The sequence below is a fragment of the Coffea arabica genome, chromosome 7e (assembly GCF_036785885.1).
Source record: "Coffea arabica cultivar ET-39 chromosome 7e, Coffea Arabica ET-39 HiFi, whole genome shotgun sequence".
Classification (NCBI taxonomy): domain Eukaryota; kingdom Viridiplantae; phylum Streptophyta; class Magnoliopsida; order Gentianales; family Rubiaceae; genus Coffea; species Coffea arabica.
Window position 1 is genome coordinate 5,797,947 of NC_092323.1, and position 16,158 is coordinate 5,814,104.

The 16,158-nt window shown below is 36.7% G+C and overlaps 2 protein-coding genes across 4 annotated transcripts; one reads left to right on the top strand and one right to left on the bottom strand.

The window, feature by feature from the left end:
• Positions 1–1,834: 1,834 nt before the first annotated feature.
• On the top strand, positions 1,835–4,308 carry LOC113701323 (protein IN CHLOROPLAST ATPASE BIOGENESIS, chloroplastic-like). 3 transcript variants are annotated; one of them, XM_072058955.1, is made up of 11 exons: positions 1,835–2,162; positions 2,278–2,361; positions 2,522–2,596; positions 2,698–2,740; positions 2,814–2,871; positions 3,011–3,178; positions 3,253–3,315; positions 3,395–3,489; positions 3,547–3,649; positions 3,778–3,888; positions 4,001–4,308. In XM_072058955.1, the coding sequence occupies exons 1-11, from the start codon at positions 1,955–1,957 to the stop codon at positions 4,139–4,141; spliced, it is 1,149 nt and encodes a 382-aa protein (XP_071915056.1). In that variant the 5' UTR covers positions 1,835–1,954; the 3' UTR covers positions 4,142–4,308. The 3 variants fall into 3 exon arrangements, with proteins under 3 accessions (XP_071915056.1, XP_027077710.2, XP_027077711.2); XM_027221910.2 differs by having other exon boundaries at positions 1,836–2,162; positions 3,568–3,649; XM_027221909.2 differs by having other exon boundaries at positions 3,395–3,649.
• Positions 4,309–4,507: 199 nt separating this feature from the next.
• Positions 4,508–10,971, bottom strand: LOC113701322 (filament-like plant protein 7). Its single transcript, XM_027221908.2, has 7 exons — positions 10,821–10,971; positions 9,960–10,042; positions 9,730–9,851; positions 8,488–8,626; positions 5,947–8,368; positions 5,810–5,867; positions 4,508–5,198 (listed from the first exon to the last, which is right to left on the bottom strand). Exons 3-7 carry the CDS (start codon positions 9,826–9,828, stop codon positions 4,719–4,721), a joined length of 3,198 nt encoding a protein of 1,065 aa, XP_027077709.1. The 5' UTR covers positions 9,829–9,851; positions 9,960–10,042; positions 10,821–10,971; the 3' UTR covers positions 4,508–4,718.
• Between the last annotated feature and the right edge of the window lie 5,187 nt (positions 10,972–16,158).

Consider the following 16,158-nt stretch of genomic DNA (forward strand, 5'->3'; position numbering starts at 1 on the left):
TCCAATCATATCTTACATATGCTTCTTAAACTTTATATATATATGTAATTTTTTTTGATTTATCGAGTTAAGTTATCAATACTTTTATTTTTCTTTTTTCAATAAGCACTTCATATTTTTCTTCATTTTGTGCTAATGGACAAGATTAACCATTCCATCATGTTTATGTAATCTATATAATATGAGCTGTATTATGTGTCTGTGTCGTTAACTGTTCTACATGTGATTCATTTCTTATACAATTATAATTTTTTAGTTCTTTATCTCTTAAACTTACTTTTTTAATTATTGTTACGATTGAATGGAGCGAAAACTGAATCCTCAAGTCATCTTACCAAAGACTGTCTATTCAAATTGATTTCCAAATCATTGGCACACCAAAAATTCTTATAAAAGGGTTAGTGGAGACAAATTTTGATAGGACACTTCCATTTGAGCATGAAAAACAATCGCGCTTATTGGGTTTCCAAGGGTAATGTTGTCGTTCGAGGAACGGAAATTTGTGCAGTTAGCAATAAAACCGGAGGGTGAGACCGGCTTCTCTTCCCTTTTTTATTAGTATTTTTTTTTTTTTCATCTTGTTCGGTGCGAACTTCGGTAGGTTGGGTCAAGGAAAGAGTAATTTTGGGGGGAAAACCTGATGCTTGGCCCAAGATTTTGAATTATTCCCGACGTGTCGCTGTTTGCTTTGGGAGCAAAAGAAAATGGTCCAAGTTCCGGACACGACACGTTCTCGTTTTCCCTTTTGTTTTCGTTCCTTTATTTTTTTTGGGTAAATTTTCATTTAAATCCACGATACACTAGTGACTGTGGTCTTAATAGAAAAAACGTGATAAATTTCTTGTAGATGTAACTTTTTTTTGGCTGCCAATCCCAAGGACCTGAGGATTCTCTAAACTTTTGCGCGTTTTATGGTTTAACAAATATGTTTGCTAGATTTAACATATTTCACTTTATAAATTTTACTTTTTAAAAAATTCCCTAACATAGGCACAGTGAGATAGTAAGATAATGTAAGACAAATGATCGTAAATGAAATACTCATGTATAAAGATATAAAATTAAAATGATTAATCTTTTCTATGCCGACAGTGTATAAGCATTTGATGAATGATAATTTTTTAACTTTTGCACATATATCATGAATCCAATAATAATAGTGTATACATTGTCAATGTATATGAGATTTATTCAAATTAAAATACACACGACAAATATACACATACAGACACTAACCCCCTCCCACCCCCCCCCCCCCCCCCCCAAACCCAAATATTAGGAATTTATAGCCCAAAACTACAAATTATTTGCCGTAGTTTTTTTTTGGGTTTTCTCAAGAGTTGTGCTAGGTCATTTTAAAGTTGTCCAAATAAATCTCAGCGGCAAAGATTAAACTAAAATGGACAAAGAACCACGCAATTGGATTGGAGCAACAGCGTGTTGAAATTAGCCTTTTTTTAAAAAAAAAAAGCAGGCGGATTGATGAGTGCGTTGGTTCAATTTTTGCATAGCAGTAAGCGGCTGGAATGAATCAGAACGAGTTAAAAATATTGCTAAGGTACAATGGATTGGAAATAAAAGATTAATGCGTCATCTAGTAAAATGTGTGGGGTGGACTGTGGAGGAAAAATATGAATGGGTTCTCATTGAATATGCAAAATCCTCAATATTGTGGCGTTATTGATATAAAATATCGATATAATAAGACATACAATCACTTACTACTATAACATAAGAAATATTATCGCAAAAAAAAAAAACAATAGTAAGGGTAAAAAAGAATACATTTAACCTTTTTTTTAATCATTTGATATAAATAGTACGCTATTCTCTATGTTGTCTAGTGCAACTGTGCAGCAAAAATGTCAGACATAAGGAACCAGAACAGCGATCACATCCGAAGAGAAATTGGGCCACCCGTGTAGAAGTTAAAAATCAATATCCGGCCCAGAAGATGTTAGCCTTATCCAAAACTACAGGGAATAACGGATTGGAAGCTCAAGAGCAGAAACACGACCCAGCGATATTCCGTCGTGGCCGGAGGAGGGATATGAAGGCCAGCGGCGGATTGCCTTTCGGAGGTCCACGCGCCGCCGCAATTGGACCTATACTCGTTGATCGCTGCAGGCCCACATATCGGTGCTACACCTCTTCCTCTCCCGGTACAGTTACAGAAAACCAAAACAAAAAAAGAAAGGCTTTGGTTAATACACAGTTCGTAGTTGTAGTGCTATGATTAAGCAGCTTAAATAGTTTTTTATTTGCTTTCTACTGCAGACCATGTTTCATTTATTAAAGAAGTAGCAGCCACTCAACCTCCACAGCATTTGAGTAATCTACTCAGAATGCTTAAGGTTAGAGGTAAGGTAATATTTTCATCAGACACTTTTTTCATGCTTAAATGGGGCCATCAGGATAAAATTTTGGCTTGTGAATCATAGTTTTTGGTAATCCGTGATTTAATGGATTGCGGATACTTTTCACTAAGAAATTTTCAGGCTGATGTATTGACTGGTAGCAGGCGATTCAATAATCTCTCCGGGAGCCAAGCGAGGGTTGATTCCTCTTGCTATACCTCTGTCTGAAAACACCTCAGGTGTGAATAAGGCTTGTGTTTGAGTTAAAAAGAAAAAAATAAACCAAATATATTGATTTGAGACCAATGTTCTATCTTTACACGTTGCTGCTTGTGTATAGGTTCTGTAACTGCTTTGCTGCGATGGCCTACTGCCCCGACTGGGTAAAGTAACTCTAATCTTCTTTGCTGAGATGTTCTTCTTAGATTACTTGATCTCAATTTGTAGCATCCTTAGGATGGAGATGCCTGTGATACAAGTACAGAAGTATGGGGTATGGCTTCTAGCCAAGAATGTAAGTCTGAGATGTTACACATCCTCAATTGGGGACAGTATGTTGCTTTACATGTTATTGTCGTATTCATTAGCTTTAGGTCTTCAAGATTGCATTATTGTGCTTCCCTTCATTTGCTTTGTTATCTGTCCAAATACAGGTGGATCAATACATTCACAGACTCTTGGCAGAAGAAGACATTAAAGGTCCCCAAGAAAGGAATGATGAGTTATTTCATGTCTCTGTTGGTGCTGAAGAGAAACTCTACCAGAAGGGTGACTTTGCTGCATCTGGGCTTTCGAGTGTGGATACATATCTTATCAAGAAGGTAGCACCAGGCATCTGTCATGCTACAAGAATGGTAGACTTGACAAAGGGTGCTAACTGGATATTCTTTTCCAGGTTGGCTTGTTTCCAGACATTTTAGAACGCAAAATCAAGCATCATTTCCAGAAGGGGGACCATGTAAGAAAATCGTTTTTGCTGCTCAGTCTCACTGCATGTTTCTTTGACATACTTGCTGATGTGAATATGATGGTGGAAGGTTTCAGCATTGGTGACTGGGGAATTCTATACCAAAAGGGAGCATTTTCCAGGATTTGGACGGCCCTTTGTTGTCAATTCTGAAGTGCTGTTGAAGTCTGTATATTTCTTTCATGCCTTGCTTCTTTCAGCGCATTATTCTTTCTGTGTAAGGGACTTGCATTCATATCGCAGGGTTGGACGGAACCTAGAAGCTAAAGATTCTGCAAGGGTGGCTTTGAAATCACCATGGTGGACTCTAGGCTGCAACTACCATGTAAGTATCAGTTATACTTGTATCTTAATATTTGACTATTCTATCTTCTATATGGCATATACTGCTGATATGTTTTGACATTTGATTGAAACTCTACGAGCATGTTTGCCTACTTTCACCCTATTCAGGAAGTTGCGAGCATTGCCCAGTGGGATGATGAACAAATTGAGTACATTAAAGAGAGAGTGACCAAAGAGGGAAGACAAGAAGATATAAAAAGGGGAAAGGAACCCGCTCAGGTAAAACCTGAAACGGTTCTAGATCCATATTGTGTTGTTTTAGTTCACATATCTCTTTCACCTTTTGGCTGTGTGTGCTTCAGTGTGTGTATACACCTTCCGTCGTTTACAGGTTGCTCTGGATGAAGCAGCTTTCTTGTTGGATTTGGCTTCTGTGGAAGGCACCTGGGATGACAATTTGGAGCGGATTGCTGAATGTTATCAGGAAGCTGGGCTCCATGAAATTGCCAAATTTGTGCTATACAGAAATTGAACTGAAGTTGATTTTGGCATATGCATATCTTGCTTTCATGTACATTTCCAATTTTGTAATCTGCCGTCGCCTACAATTCCGGAATTACATCCGAAGATGATATTTTGGATTTATGCTATGACGTTGATTATAACATTCAATTGAATTCAAGACCAAGTTTCTGTGTCTTCCCAAGTCAACTGCACAAGCAGGCCTTTGGCTCTGAGTTCTGCAAAAGTCCTAAAACCACTTATAGAGAGCAAACTCTCTCTTTCTCCGATGACCAACTTAAGATTTGAATACTCTCTTCGGTGAATGCTCTATCCTTGCAAGTTCTTGTGTTGAACATAGATGATCTGAATTATTCCTCCTCTCAAAATTGCTGTATTCTTGGTAAAATAAAAAAATTTAATTCTAATTCAATTGAAATGTATTCTTTTGAATTTATATACAACAGAAGTAACAAAGATACACCCACCATCTCTCTCACACACAGATATGCAAGGCAAAAATCACACTGTAGTATTCTAGCCAAAAAAATTAAACCAATTTTCACTGTTACTGGATTCCGCCCCTTCAGTTTCAGCATTAGTCCAGCTTATGAAACTATTTTCTTGCAACTGCCGTTTCTCCCTCTCCTTAACAGCTTCTTTAGCAATCCTCCACTTCCCCTTTTCTTACTGGGAACAATAGCCAAAGAACCAATCTCAGCTTCATTATTTGAATAATTAACACCATTTGAACTTGCCACTTTCTCTGGAGGTTCTATTGTCCAATTCGGGCCAAAGACAGAATAGCTATTACCCTCTAGAATAATTTCCTTGGTTTTAGGAGACTTGAGATCCTCGGTCTCATATTTGTCTTCAGCTAGCATTTTATCTAGGAGAGATGACCGCTGGCGAGTATTCTTCTTAGGAGTTGTCATGGTCGCAACAACAGGATTAGAAGGGCTAGAGACGACCTTATCAAAAAGGGCAGCCTCCATGGGTGAAGCCAATGCCTTTAACTGCTTCCCCAAGTTTAAGATAGTTTCTTGGCATTCCGCCAGCTTTTCTGAAGCTGCTACAATCTCCCAATCCTACAAATTCAAAGCAACAAAGGAAATTCATGAATCACGATATTTTCCAGTTTATTACTAGGAGAGAAATGACTGAGTAAAGATTATGCCACCATCTATGAATTACGGAAAGATCTCAAAACAGTTCAACAAGCTAACTTAATCTTACTCCTATTTACTGCTGTTGCGTTGGACAGAATAAGAGCTCTCATAATGTTTACGAGGTTGCCAAGCTCAACCCAATTATGAGAAGGAAAACCAGAAAGAGAACTAAACATAGAAATCTGTTATTCTCAATGAGATTGCTGCAAGAACACTTATAATTTATTTTTCTTTTTGAAATTCTAGTAACTCTGGACATGCTTTTGATTTTCATCTTTTCTGCTTCTATAATACTGGTCCAAGAAGTTACAGGGTCTCACCATTTTGACTACAGTTATCCGAAAAGATGACATCAAAAGACTCCTTAAAACTTACACACACACACACACACACACTTGATGACCTTTCCAACTTGTTAACTTGCAATAACTTATCTATCAGTGCAGAAGTCCTAAATACTTTCAGAGAAAGCTCATGTAAGTTAAGATAATTACAAGACACAATCATCATTTCTGAGGGTAGGAACTTACAGTTCGAAGTTCTCTTCCATGGTTGGCAATACCATCAACAGTTCCCTTTTCAACCATGCTGCAAATTGCACATTTCACAACTCTGAGAGGCCCTACAAGTAATAATTTCTCACATTAAAGGAAAAAAAATGTTGTACCTTTCCATGGGAAGCTCTTGATCGTCATATGTCCCATTCAATTTTTGACAAGAACTTTTTTGGTTTGGCAGCTCCTTCTCTGTATACATGAGGTTTTCGCAAGCTTCCTTCAATTCATTTTTGGTCTCCATGAGCTGTCTCTCAAGCGCTTCCTTTACCTGCTTATGCTTTTGGTTTTGATGACTTGTTTTTTCCTTCATGGGCTTAGGAGATTCTACCTCCACCTGCAAAGTCTTGCTTGTTTTATTTGATTCCTGAAGTTGATTAATCAGGGATTCATTCTTAATAGCCTCTAATTGGAGTCTCCCTTCGAAATCATTCTCTGCTGATTCTTTATTCGGCAATTCATCTTTCAACCTTCTAAATTCTTTTCTAAAATTAGGCAGAACTTCTTCAACTTGAAAATGACTGTGCTCATCGTTTGAAGCAGAAACAAGGGGCAAGGTGCACTTCTCTCCATTTTGGATGTTCAATTTGTTGGACTCTGAGACATGATTAGTTGCTCCACTATCAGCTTCACTTTCGCTTCTTGATTCATCCCAATCAAAATAACTTCTGATTGCATCCTTCATGCTTGAAACATCTTGAAGAGAAAAGCAATGGTTCATGATCCATTCCAAAGTACATGCTAATTGTTCCGCAAATGTTTCAAGACCAGACTTTCCATTTAACAAATCACTGCAAGTCTGAACAAACTGCTTTAAAGTGGTTGAGAGTTCAGAAGCTTTCCACTGAAACACACGACCAATATAGCCTGTAGGAGTCTCTGTATCCTTAAAATGTAATAAATTGTCATAGTTTCTTGACAACACCTCTGTGTTACCATTATCCAGGGGTGGAATACTGATCCCTTCAATGAGTTCAATGATCTTATGTAACGATTTGTTTAAATTAAGCTGCACTTTCTGGCTGCTCTTTGTTGCTGTAGTATTGCAAGTTCCTTTGTCAGAAGAATCTTCCTCTAGAACATTACTAGATCTCTCAGACATGTCTTTTGTGACACATAAAGCATCATCTTGATTTGAGCTTTCCTTTTTGTCAGTGAGCTGAAAATTTGGATGACAGAATTGTGGCAAACCAGCTTTGATCTCATCAAGTATTTCATTTGGTTTTCTCTTCAACACTTGGCTTTGCTCCAAAACAATTTGTATTATGCTTTCGAACAAAATATGAGCTTTATTCGGTGATACATTTTGAGACAGGATTTGGTGGCTGGGCACTGATAGGTTAGACAGATGACATACTGGAATCATTGCACCATTAGGCTGAGTTCTCAAGGGACTCTGGGTTGCATCATTTTCCGCTAGACGATTACTAGCTCCAGGTGGATCATCTGCTGATACAACAGCTAACTTTTCCATCTCAACAAAATCATCCATCAAACTCATGTCAGAAGCTCCAACTGTTCTGCTGGATGGTGTGCCCATTTGTTTTCCACTTCTTAATTGCTCCAGCTCCAATATGAAAGCAGAAGCCGAAGATTCAGTACAGCTGGTTTTGTCATCACTGCCCATATCAGACATGGACGCCACAGAGAAAGTGTGTAGGTAACGCTTGTTCTTCTCTGGTTCTGCTGTCTCGTGTCCTTCAAGCTGTTCCGGTGATTCAAGTTCACTCAATCTTTTGTTAAGGGCTTCTTTCAGAGTCCTATTTTCTTCTTCCATAAAACACAATTGCTCAGTCAAGAAACTGATCCTTTGCCTGAGGGTATCAGAAGCCATATCTGCCGAAATATCCATTGGACTGACTGGAGAAGGGTTGGACTTTCTTCTCCTTGTTTCAGCTTGATTCCTGCCCAACATTTCCACTTCATTCTTCATTTTTGCCAAGGCAGCAGGGCCTGGCAACCTCTTACGGACAAGGATGCGTAGGCTTTGGCATTCTGATTCCAACTTTGCAATTTTCTTCACACTTTCAAGATGTTGCTTGTGTGCAACCTCAGCAGTTCGGCGATTAAATTCTCTCTCCTCATTTCGAATCTCAAGTTCCTTCTCAAGCACACGAACCTCATATTTCAGAGAAACATTTTCTTTTTCTGTGGATTCTAGTCTGGTCACGAGGGAACTAAAGTCTACCTCCATCTGTGTTGTATGTTTATGTAATTCTTCAATCACTTTTTCCTTAGCCAAGAGTGCCTTGCTGAGCTGACCATTTTCACCATCCACTTTGGCAAGTCTTTTATTGGCCTCCGCTAACTTTTGATCCAGTACAAATCTTGTACTTTCGAATTCTTTTGATGTTTTCATAACAGCATCATGAATTCTTTTCTCCTGCTCTTCTCGAACAAAACGTAACTGCAGCATACATTCCTTCAGAGCTGCATCCAGATGAAGTAACCTTTCTTCAGAAACTGATCTTTGCTGTAAAGCTTTCTCAAGTTCTTGCTTCAAAGATAATGCTTCTGTCTCTGTCTTCTCCCAGCCTAAATGACTCTTTTATCAGTGAGCTAGAAAAATTGCAGTGAAGTATACAATACCCAGACTTGTATGACTGAAGAATGTACACAGTTGGAAATCCAATGGCTATTATGAGTGAGCTCACCTGCAATGGCCTCCTGAGCAATTTTTGCCTGTTGCTTTGCAAAATCATCTTTGTTGTTGCACTCAGAGATGGCAGAAGAAAGCTTGTGATTCAAAATTTTCAGATCTAGTTCAAGTTGTGCTTTGTCACTCAAAAGTGTCTGCATAAGCAAAAACTACGTGATCAGCAAACAGTTTCTTCTTAAAAGAATAGCTACAGTCCAGGCCCCCAACCATTCTCTTCTGGAAAGGCATTAGATAGGAAAGGTGGGATAGTCCGCTAAAATGACTTCATAGTTCAGATGCAACACTTATGATCAGCAACTGATTGAGCATGGGTAACTAATTGAATAAGGCAAGTGGATACTTGCAAAATACTGTAGCATCCAGGCCAAGTTCTATCTACGAATTTTCCGGTTTGACATTTTCTCCTGGATTTAATCTACATTATGCAAGTTAGTTAGTCAAATATTATCACATGATCCCCCTAAAATCTTGCTGAACTACCTGAACTCCCATGAGACAGAGCTTCTTCTTTTTTTTTTTTCTTTTCCAGCCTAATATTATTGACGACGACTACTATGAATAAAGCCTTGACTTTTCAGGCAAATCTTGATAGAACATAAAAGAGGATAAGTTTTGCAAAAAGTATAATCGTTTCTCTCCAACTGTCCCAAGTACAAAATTAGATCTTTTGGTCAAACATATGCATTTTGTTAAGCATCTCGAGGTCGAATATAAGCATTTTGGTAAGCTGCTTGTCCGTCTAGGAGACTAATGGCGGATACTTTTATCAACCATGAATTATTAGGGATGCTATAAAAAATAATTGAACAGTAAGTCTCAACCTGCTAGTCACCTCTGGCATGTATGTATAAGAGGGGTAGCTACATCCTAAGGTCATGAAATCAATGTTTTTCTACGAAAAACTTAGAAACTTCATAGGGCTCTAAAGATCCAGCTCCCATTGCACCCCAGAGAAAAAGGAAATTGTGCCTGGTATTGTTCTTAATCAGCAAATTGAAAGTTAGCATACAAAGAATTCCACCAAAGATTACAGTCACAAGCTTCTTTATAGGCTAAGGAGGGTTCTTTCCATATCTGCCAATGCTTTGTCTAGCACTTACGTATTTTAATACTGCATAAATATAATGATCAGAATGGCTTATGTGTTTGTTCAATATCATTTGGATATACTGATATAGGTGATAGACAATGACATGAGATAGAAGCAAACTAATCGAAGAAATCATGACACATTTACCTCCTCTTCACCTCTGCTCAAAGAAAGGTTTGTCTTGTCATCGGAAATTATGGTCTTCTCAGTAGATCTTCTCTTCCAAAGCCATGATTTATGATCCATAGTACTTGATAAAGCGTTCAGCACTGCTATGGCATAAGAAAATGTATCAAATTCTGCCCAAAATGGAGCCTACAACCTCCATGGTCCAGCATTACACAATCAGTTCAAGTTTCAGCTTGTTAAATAATTACCTTTCCCAGCATAATGAAAGGGTTGAGCACTTGAGTTGAGTTAACTTCCTGGACTATATAGACCTGGAATAAAAATCTCTAATCTGCACGAGCAGTAAAACATTATAAAGGGGGCGACTGAGAAAATACAATCCACATATAGTCCTTATGAACGTTAAATTTAAAGGTCTACAGATATAAGCAAACGAATAAATAAAATGTTGCTCCTTCTATCAGAATTGAAGGACATAAAATAAAAGGCCGTAGTCACAAATTATTGAAGGTCTTCTAGTAACTTTTACTCGTATCTAAAAGAGGGTAATTACTAGAATTCAATCTTATTTAGATGCTAGCAGCTTCATGTTGTTCTGACCAGAAACAGTTTTCCAACATTATTTTCTCTCAAGTATAAGCATACGAACCATTCCAGAAAGCGTAATTTCCGCGCGGATGCAAAAATGTAAGAACAATTAAAACTCAACAAAGCGCATTTCATTATTTAAAGCAAGTCAGAATATCAAACCCCACCACCCCCCCCCCCCCCAAAATTATAGCACACATGCATCACCCAGCGAAGCATCACCTTCGCGAAATAAAATGTTGCAGAAGCAGTTTTCGTCCAGACTAATTAAGCACACGTCAAGAAGATATAAACTAAACAAGTACCTGAAAACATGACGCCAACAACAAAAAAAAAAAAAAAACGTAGTAGTTGAAAATAACAAGACGCAGATCAAATCAAGCTAAGATTAGAAGAAAAAGGAAAGGTAATGCCCGAGGCAAAAGACAAAAGTTCCTATTTTTATGAATTTAAGGAACAAAAAATAAGTGAGAAGCTGCCTATTTCATCAAGCACCATAGATAGACAATGTAGATACTCACGATTCGTAGCAATGCGATCATCTTAACCAACAACAGTTTCGGAAGAGGAAAGCATTCGCGAAGATTGTCAACCAAACTGAAGAAAGTAAAGTAAGTACAAGTGGTTGAGACTTGAGACTTGAGAGAAAGGGAGCAATGGAGTAAATAAATGCACACTTCACTACTTTATGTAGAGAGAGAGAGAGAGAGAGTACAAGTAAAGCTTGGCGTTTATTGGTGGCGGTGAGAGGGACAGTCCAGTCCTCTTTAGCTTAGGATTGAACCGGAAATGATGCGGGTCGGTCCGAGGTACCTGGATGAAGGGTCCATTTTTATTTTATTCTATTTTTAGCCAACCAACAGTTGTTATTGTCCTCGACGAAAGAGTTGTAATTTGACCCTTCAAACGACAAAATGCCTCCAAACTAGGGTCCAATTTAGGTAAGTAGAGTACACAACAAAAATAGCCCATTTATCCTACCCGATTGAATTACATAATAAGAAAAGAGTAGAGAAAGAAAACCATTTAAACTGAAAAAGGGTGTAGTACATGTATATATTGGAGAAAGGACTTGTATTAACTATCAAAATAAACGACAGGTCTGCTTTAAACCAAAAAAAAAAAAAAAAATTTGGCCCGGAGATGAGATTAGCCTTTCCACTTTTCAGGGGTGAAGTGGGATATTTGGCTACGTTGGGGCGCCAAAAACGAAATTAACCCAAAGAAGAAGGGCTGTTTTCCGAGGGTTGCTTTGGTCTAACGGACACCGAGAGGGGGAGTCCATGTCCTTGTCAATTCTGACATGATTCATGTGTACTGTATCTGTCCTGATCAAACCACCAAACTAGTATTTGAGTAATTCATAAAAAGAGAATACTTTCTCACGTGTAATTATTTAATCAGATGCTACTAGTTCTAGAGCCACCTTTTCTTTTCTTTTCTTTTTTTCTCGCAACGGGCACATGTCTAACCTACTCCTATTCCTAGGGGACGGGGAAGGGGAATCTAGTCAATCTACTCTATGAGAAGACTCAATTGAGTCGGGAGAACCTGACGGGGACTGAACCACCATCAAACCAGACAAGTGCACGTACGGATTTAGAATAAACCTCATATTGAAACACCTTGATGGGAGACAAGGTTTGAACCCTTGAACTCTGGAGCAATCTTTAACTACTAGTATTCTTTGTCAAAATTTATTTGCCTTGCATCATCAAACATTTTTTAATTAACTTTTTATTTCATATGTATCATATTAAAAAATTATTATTATTTTTTAAAAATTATTTCAAATAATTTACTATTCAAACACACTCATTATCCCACGCCTCAAGGATTTGGGGCAGAGAAGATTGTCAAATTAGTCGTTCTTAAACAAAATGTAACTTTATCGAATAATTTGTAATTCTACTTGAATTACTTATAAAATTTCACAACAAACATGCAATGATTATATAGAAAATTCACATTAACAGTAACAGAATATCGTACCTTTTACTATAAATATGTACGAGTAGTTAGAAGGAATTACAATTTGTACAGAGGGAGTTATACTGCTCTGGGACATCAACCGACAACCGTCCTGCCAAGTCCAAGTTTTTAGTTTTGTAACAAAAAAGAGAGCATTAAGTTGGTGAAAATATCCTGTGTCGGTACTGTCACGGTTACCGAAAGACTTTAGATAAAATAATAGAGAAGTGGCGGTTATGCAAATATCTGCATATGCGCGTACTTTTATTGCAAACTGCTTTATGTATTCTGAGCTAAATACTTGCAAACCAGTCTCGTTTTGATTGGTTAAGCTGTATAGACTCATTCTCTTTTTTTTTTTTTAACCCAATAATGTAGTAAATTGTAGTCTAATTCTTTGATAGATACATAAAGTCGTAAATTATATTTTTCCAAAAAAAAAAGAGTCATAAATTACGTACAACTCACACATGGAAGGTGGGCAATACTTATGGTTAAAACATTGCAGCATACACTGTCAGTGTATTAAATTTAACTCTTACACATATGTCATGAATCCAACGGTGATAGTGTATACACTGTCAGTGTATATAAGATTTACTCTTAAACTAAAGCTTACAGTGTTTCTTATTTTTTTCCTTTAATTCATGCTCTGTTTGGATTGGCCATTTTTTGAAAAACAAATTTTTCATATATATTATTATTGTAATATACAAACAAAAACAATCTAAAAAACACCAAAAATAACTTTAAAACTGTAAAAAACACAAAAAAATCTCAAAAACACAAAAAACAACTTTAAAAACACCAAAAACATAAAAAAACAACCTCAAAAAACACCAAAAACACAAAAATAACCTAAAAATAACCTCATCTATAGTAAAAGTTTTTCACCTACATTGCTTACAATAAAATATTTTAAAAACACCCTTAAAAACAGCCAAATCCAAACGGAGGGCATAATTTTTGTTAACCAATCAATCGTAGCTTCTCCTAATTAATTAAAAAAAATAGAATATGGGTTTAGTCGTCTAGAAGTGCAATGCGTACACTTGATAAAGACAAAAAAACAAAGTGCTCACATTACCAAATAAAATAAGTAAATTGTCTAGTCGGCCACTAAATTATTACTTTTGTACACTTTTCACCCTTAAACTATATTACTCTATATTGTTTATCCTATTAAACAAGTTAATACGTAAGTTTTTAGAGTTTTTTTACCAATTTTTGCTATTCGAACTAACTGAGTGGAGGGACAAACCTTCGTGGGAGAAGTATGGGTTGAATGGTATATGAGAACAGATATAAGTGAAGGGTTATGGATTCAAGACCTCCTATTTGCTATTTAAAGAAATTATATATATATAAATATAAAAGAATGGAGGGACAAACCTTTAAAAAAAAGACAGAGAAAGGACAGACTAGCTATTGCCTCTTCTTCCTCTCTCCCTCCATTCACTTAGCTCAAATAGCAAAAATTAACAGAAAGGCCAAAAACTTACATATTAATTTGTTTATGGATTTAAATGATGCATGATATAGTTTAAGGGTTAAAAACGTATAAAATAATAGTTTGGGGATCGTTGGGCAATTTACTCCATAAAAAAATGAACCTTTTTCTTTAATTGTTTTTTTTAAAGGATTGTTGGGGTTTCTTTAAAAGCATTTATTTCCCAGCACATGTGTTACATCAAGTAACGTTACATCCGATTTCATGATAGCTTCAACAAACTTGGATGAGTGTGGCGATTGAAATGCTAGGGCCTACTGATGTGAAATTCCGCAATACATATCCATGGTTTGAGAGTTTTTTTTTTTTTTTTTTTTTGAGCAATGATTTGAAAACTTAAAACAGGCTGTGCAGCTGAGCTTTTAATTATCATCATTAGGCCTCAAGGTTTAGGTCCAAGTAAAAGTTATGCCATCAATTCGACTTTGCTGTTGGTGGTTTGACAATTGATTGCCTTTTCGACAGATGCTTACAACCTTAATCCATTGTCAATGTTTGTTCGCTTCGTTCGTTCTGCTTTTGGAGTCTTCCTTAACCTTTTTTATCAATCGCAATGGTAGTTGACTTTGCAGACGGCCGGGGCCCCTTTTTCTTCCCTTCTTTTGGTGACTCAAAACTTTATGTGACAATCTTTTCGCATGCTTCTGTTCCACTCTTCCGCGATCCAACGTACCATTTAGGCATCTCTCTTTGTAGAATTTTCTACTTAAGGATTGTTCTACCACCTTAGTTGATTATCAAATAAGAACCACCTCTGTATATAAGTAGTCCAGTCGATATTTGTCGAATATTGGTACAAAAATTTATATACGTAATCAATGATGCAGTTTATTGATGTTGTTCGTATACGCTGCTCGACTTTAAAAAAAAAAATAAAAATTAAGAACCACATTATTAGCAAAATTCAGAACCGATGTTGTAAAGTAACTTTTCTTCTCTCGTCTGACTGATTCCTTTCGACATTTTGTGAGGTAAATGATGGAAAAAAAACGTTGCGCGGTAATTTTCACTGTCACAGGCGAAAAGAACTCAATGCTTAGCCAACAAAGACCTTGCTGGCAGGGCGGTTGAGTGGCTGGCTGTCTCTCTTGGATCAACTACTGGGGTTAAAAATTTTACTGCAATTCCGGTGAGTTTAGCAAGGAAACAGTAGTATCTTTTATTTTCTTTTTTTTTTTTTATCAGCAACGATAATAGTTTGTATAATTTATTCTAGATTAATCTAAGAGGAGAAGAGGAGAAAGTCACAAATAGTGATCGGTGGGATGCAATGATTGAACCCATTACCCTTTCCCCGTCCAAAAAAAAAAAAAAAAGTTAGACGGTGAATTAGTGTGTAATTAAATTAGTAGTTGTTGTAGTGTCAGTTCAAAATGACTCAATGAGCATCATAAAATATCTAGAGAATGTAAGGGTTTTTTGGCACAGAAGACAGGCCAGTGTCTTGCAAAATTGGAGGACCGCTACAAGAGAGGAAAGCAAACTAAAATGGATAAATCACATGAAAGCGCTGCAGCCACCGTTTAGTTTTGGGAAAACGACAGTCTAACCATTCCAAACTGCTATTTAACTGATGAAGTAGCAAGCTCTAAGTTACCATACTTTTTATTTTCAATGAAATCCTACTCTAAACATGATTTTCCAATTCAAGTACGAATATTAATCAGAAATCAAGAAACCTGAATAGAGAACCTACCGAGGCATACAATAGACAAATTTGTTGCAGATAGTTGGGGAATGTGTTACCTAGTACCCATCATCAACCACCTCCCATTACTCTAGTCATTTGTTTCATTCATTACTCTTACGTTCCCAATTATACTTAACATGTCTTTCCATATATAAAGTACGAGCATTGCCTTTCCTTTGGTGTTTAAATTTTTGTTGTCATTATTTGTTATTTCAGTTTTACATCCAAATAAGTAAAAATTTATAGTGCATAAAATCACCACAAACAAACTAATAGTACTTATCCAATTTCAACAACTTCTTGTAACTTCTTTTATTCTAACTTCTAATAACCTCCTTTCAAAAAAAATTCCAATAACTTGCCTCTCTCTCTCTCTCTCTCTCTGCAAATTAAACTCTGTATTAATTACTTCTATATTTACCCAAAAAAAAAAATCCTACCATTTTATTGTGAAAAAGAAACTCTGTTTTCAATTTGCTCACCCCCTAAAGTGTGCCTCTTCTGCTAGTACATAATTAATTCACTATTAGTAGACGGGCTGGACTTCGAAGGGGCAAAACCTATATTTTTGCTTAACTCAGCCCAATCTTATTTACTAATCGGGCTTGTTGAACAGGCCCATTTGCAGCTCCCTTAAGAAATTTAATATATTGTACTATTTAGATATATTTAGATTCACGCATCCTTT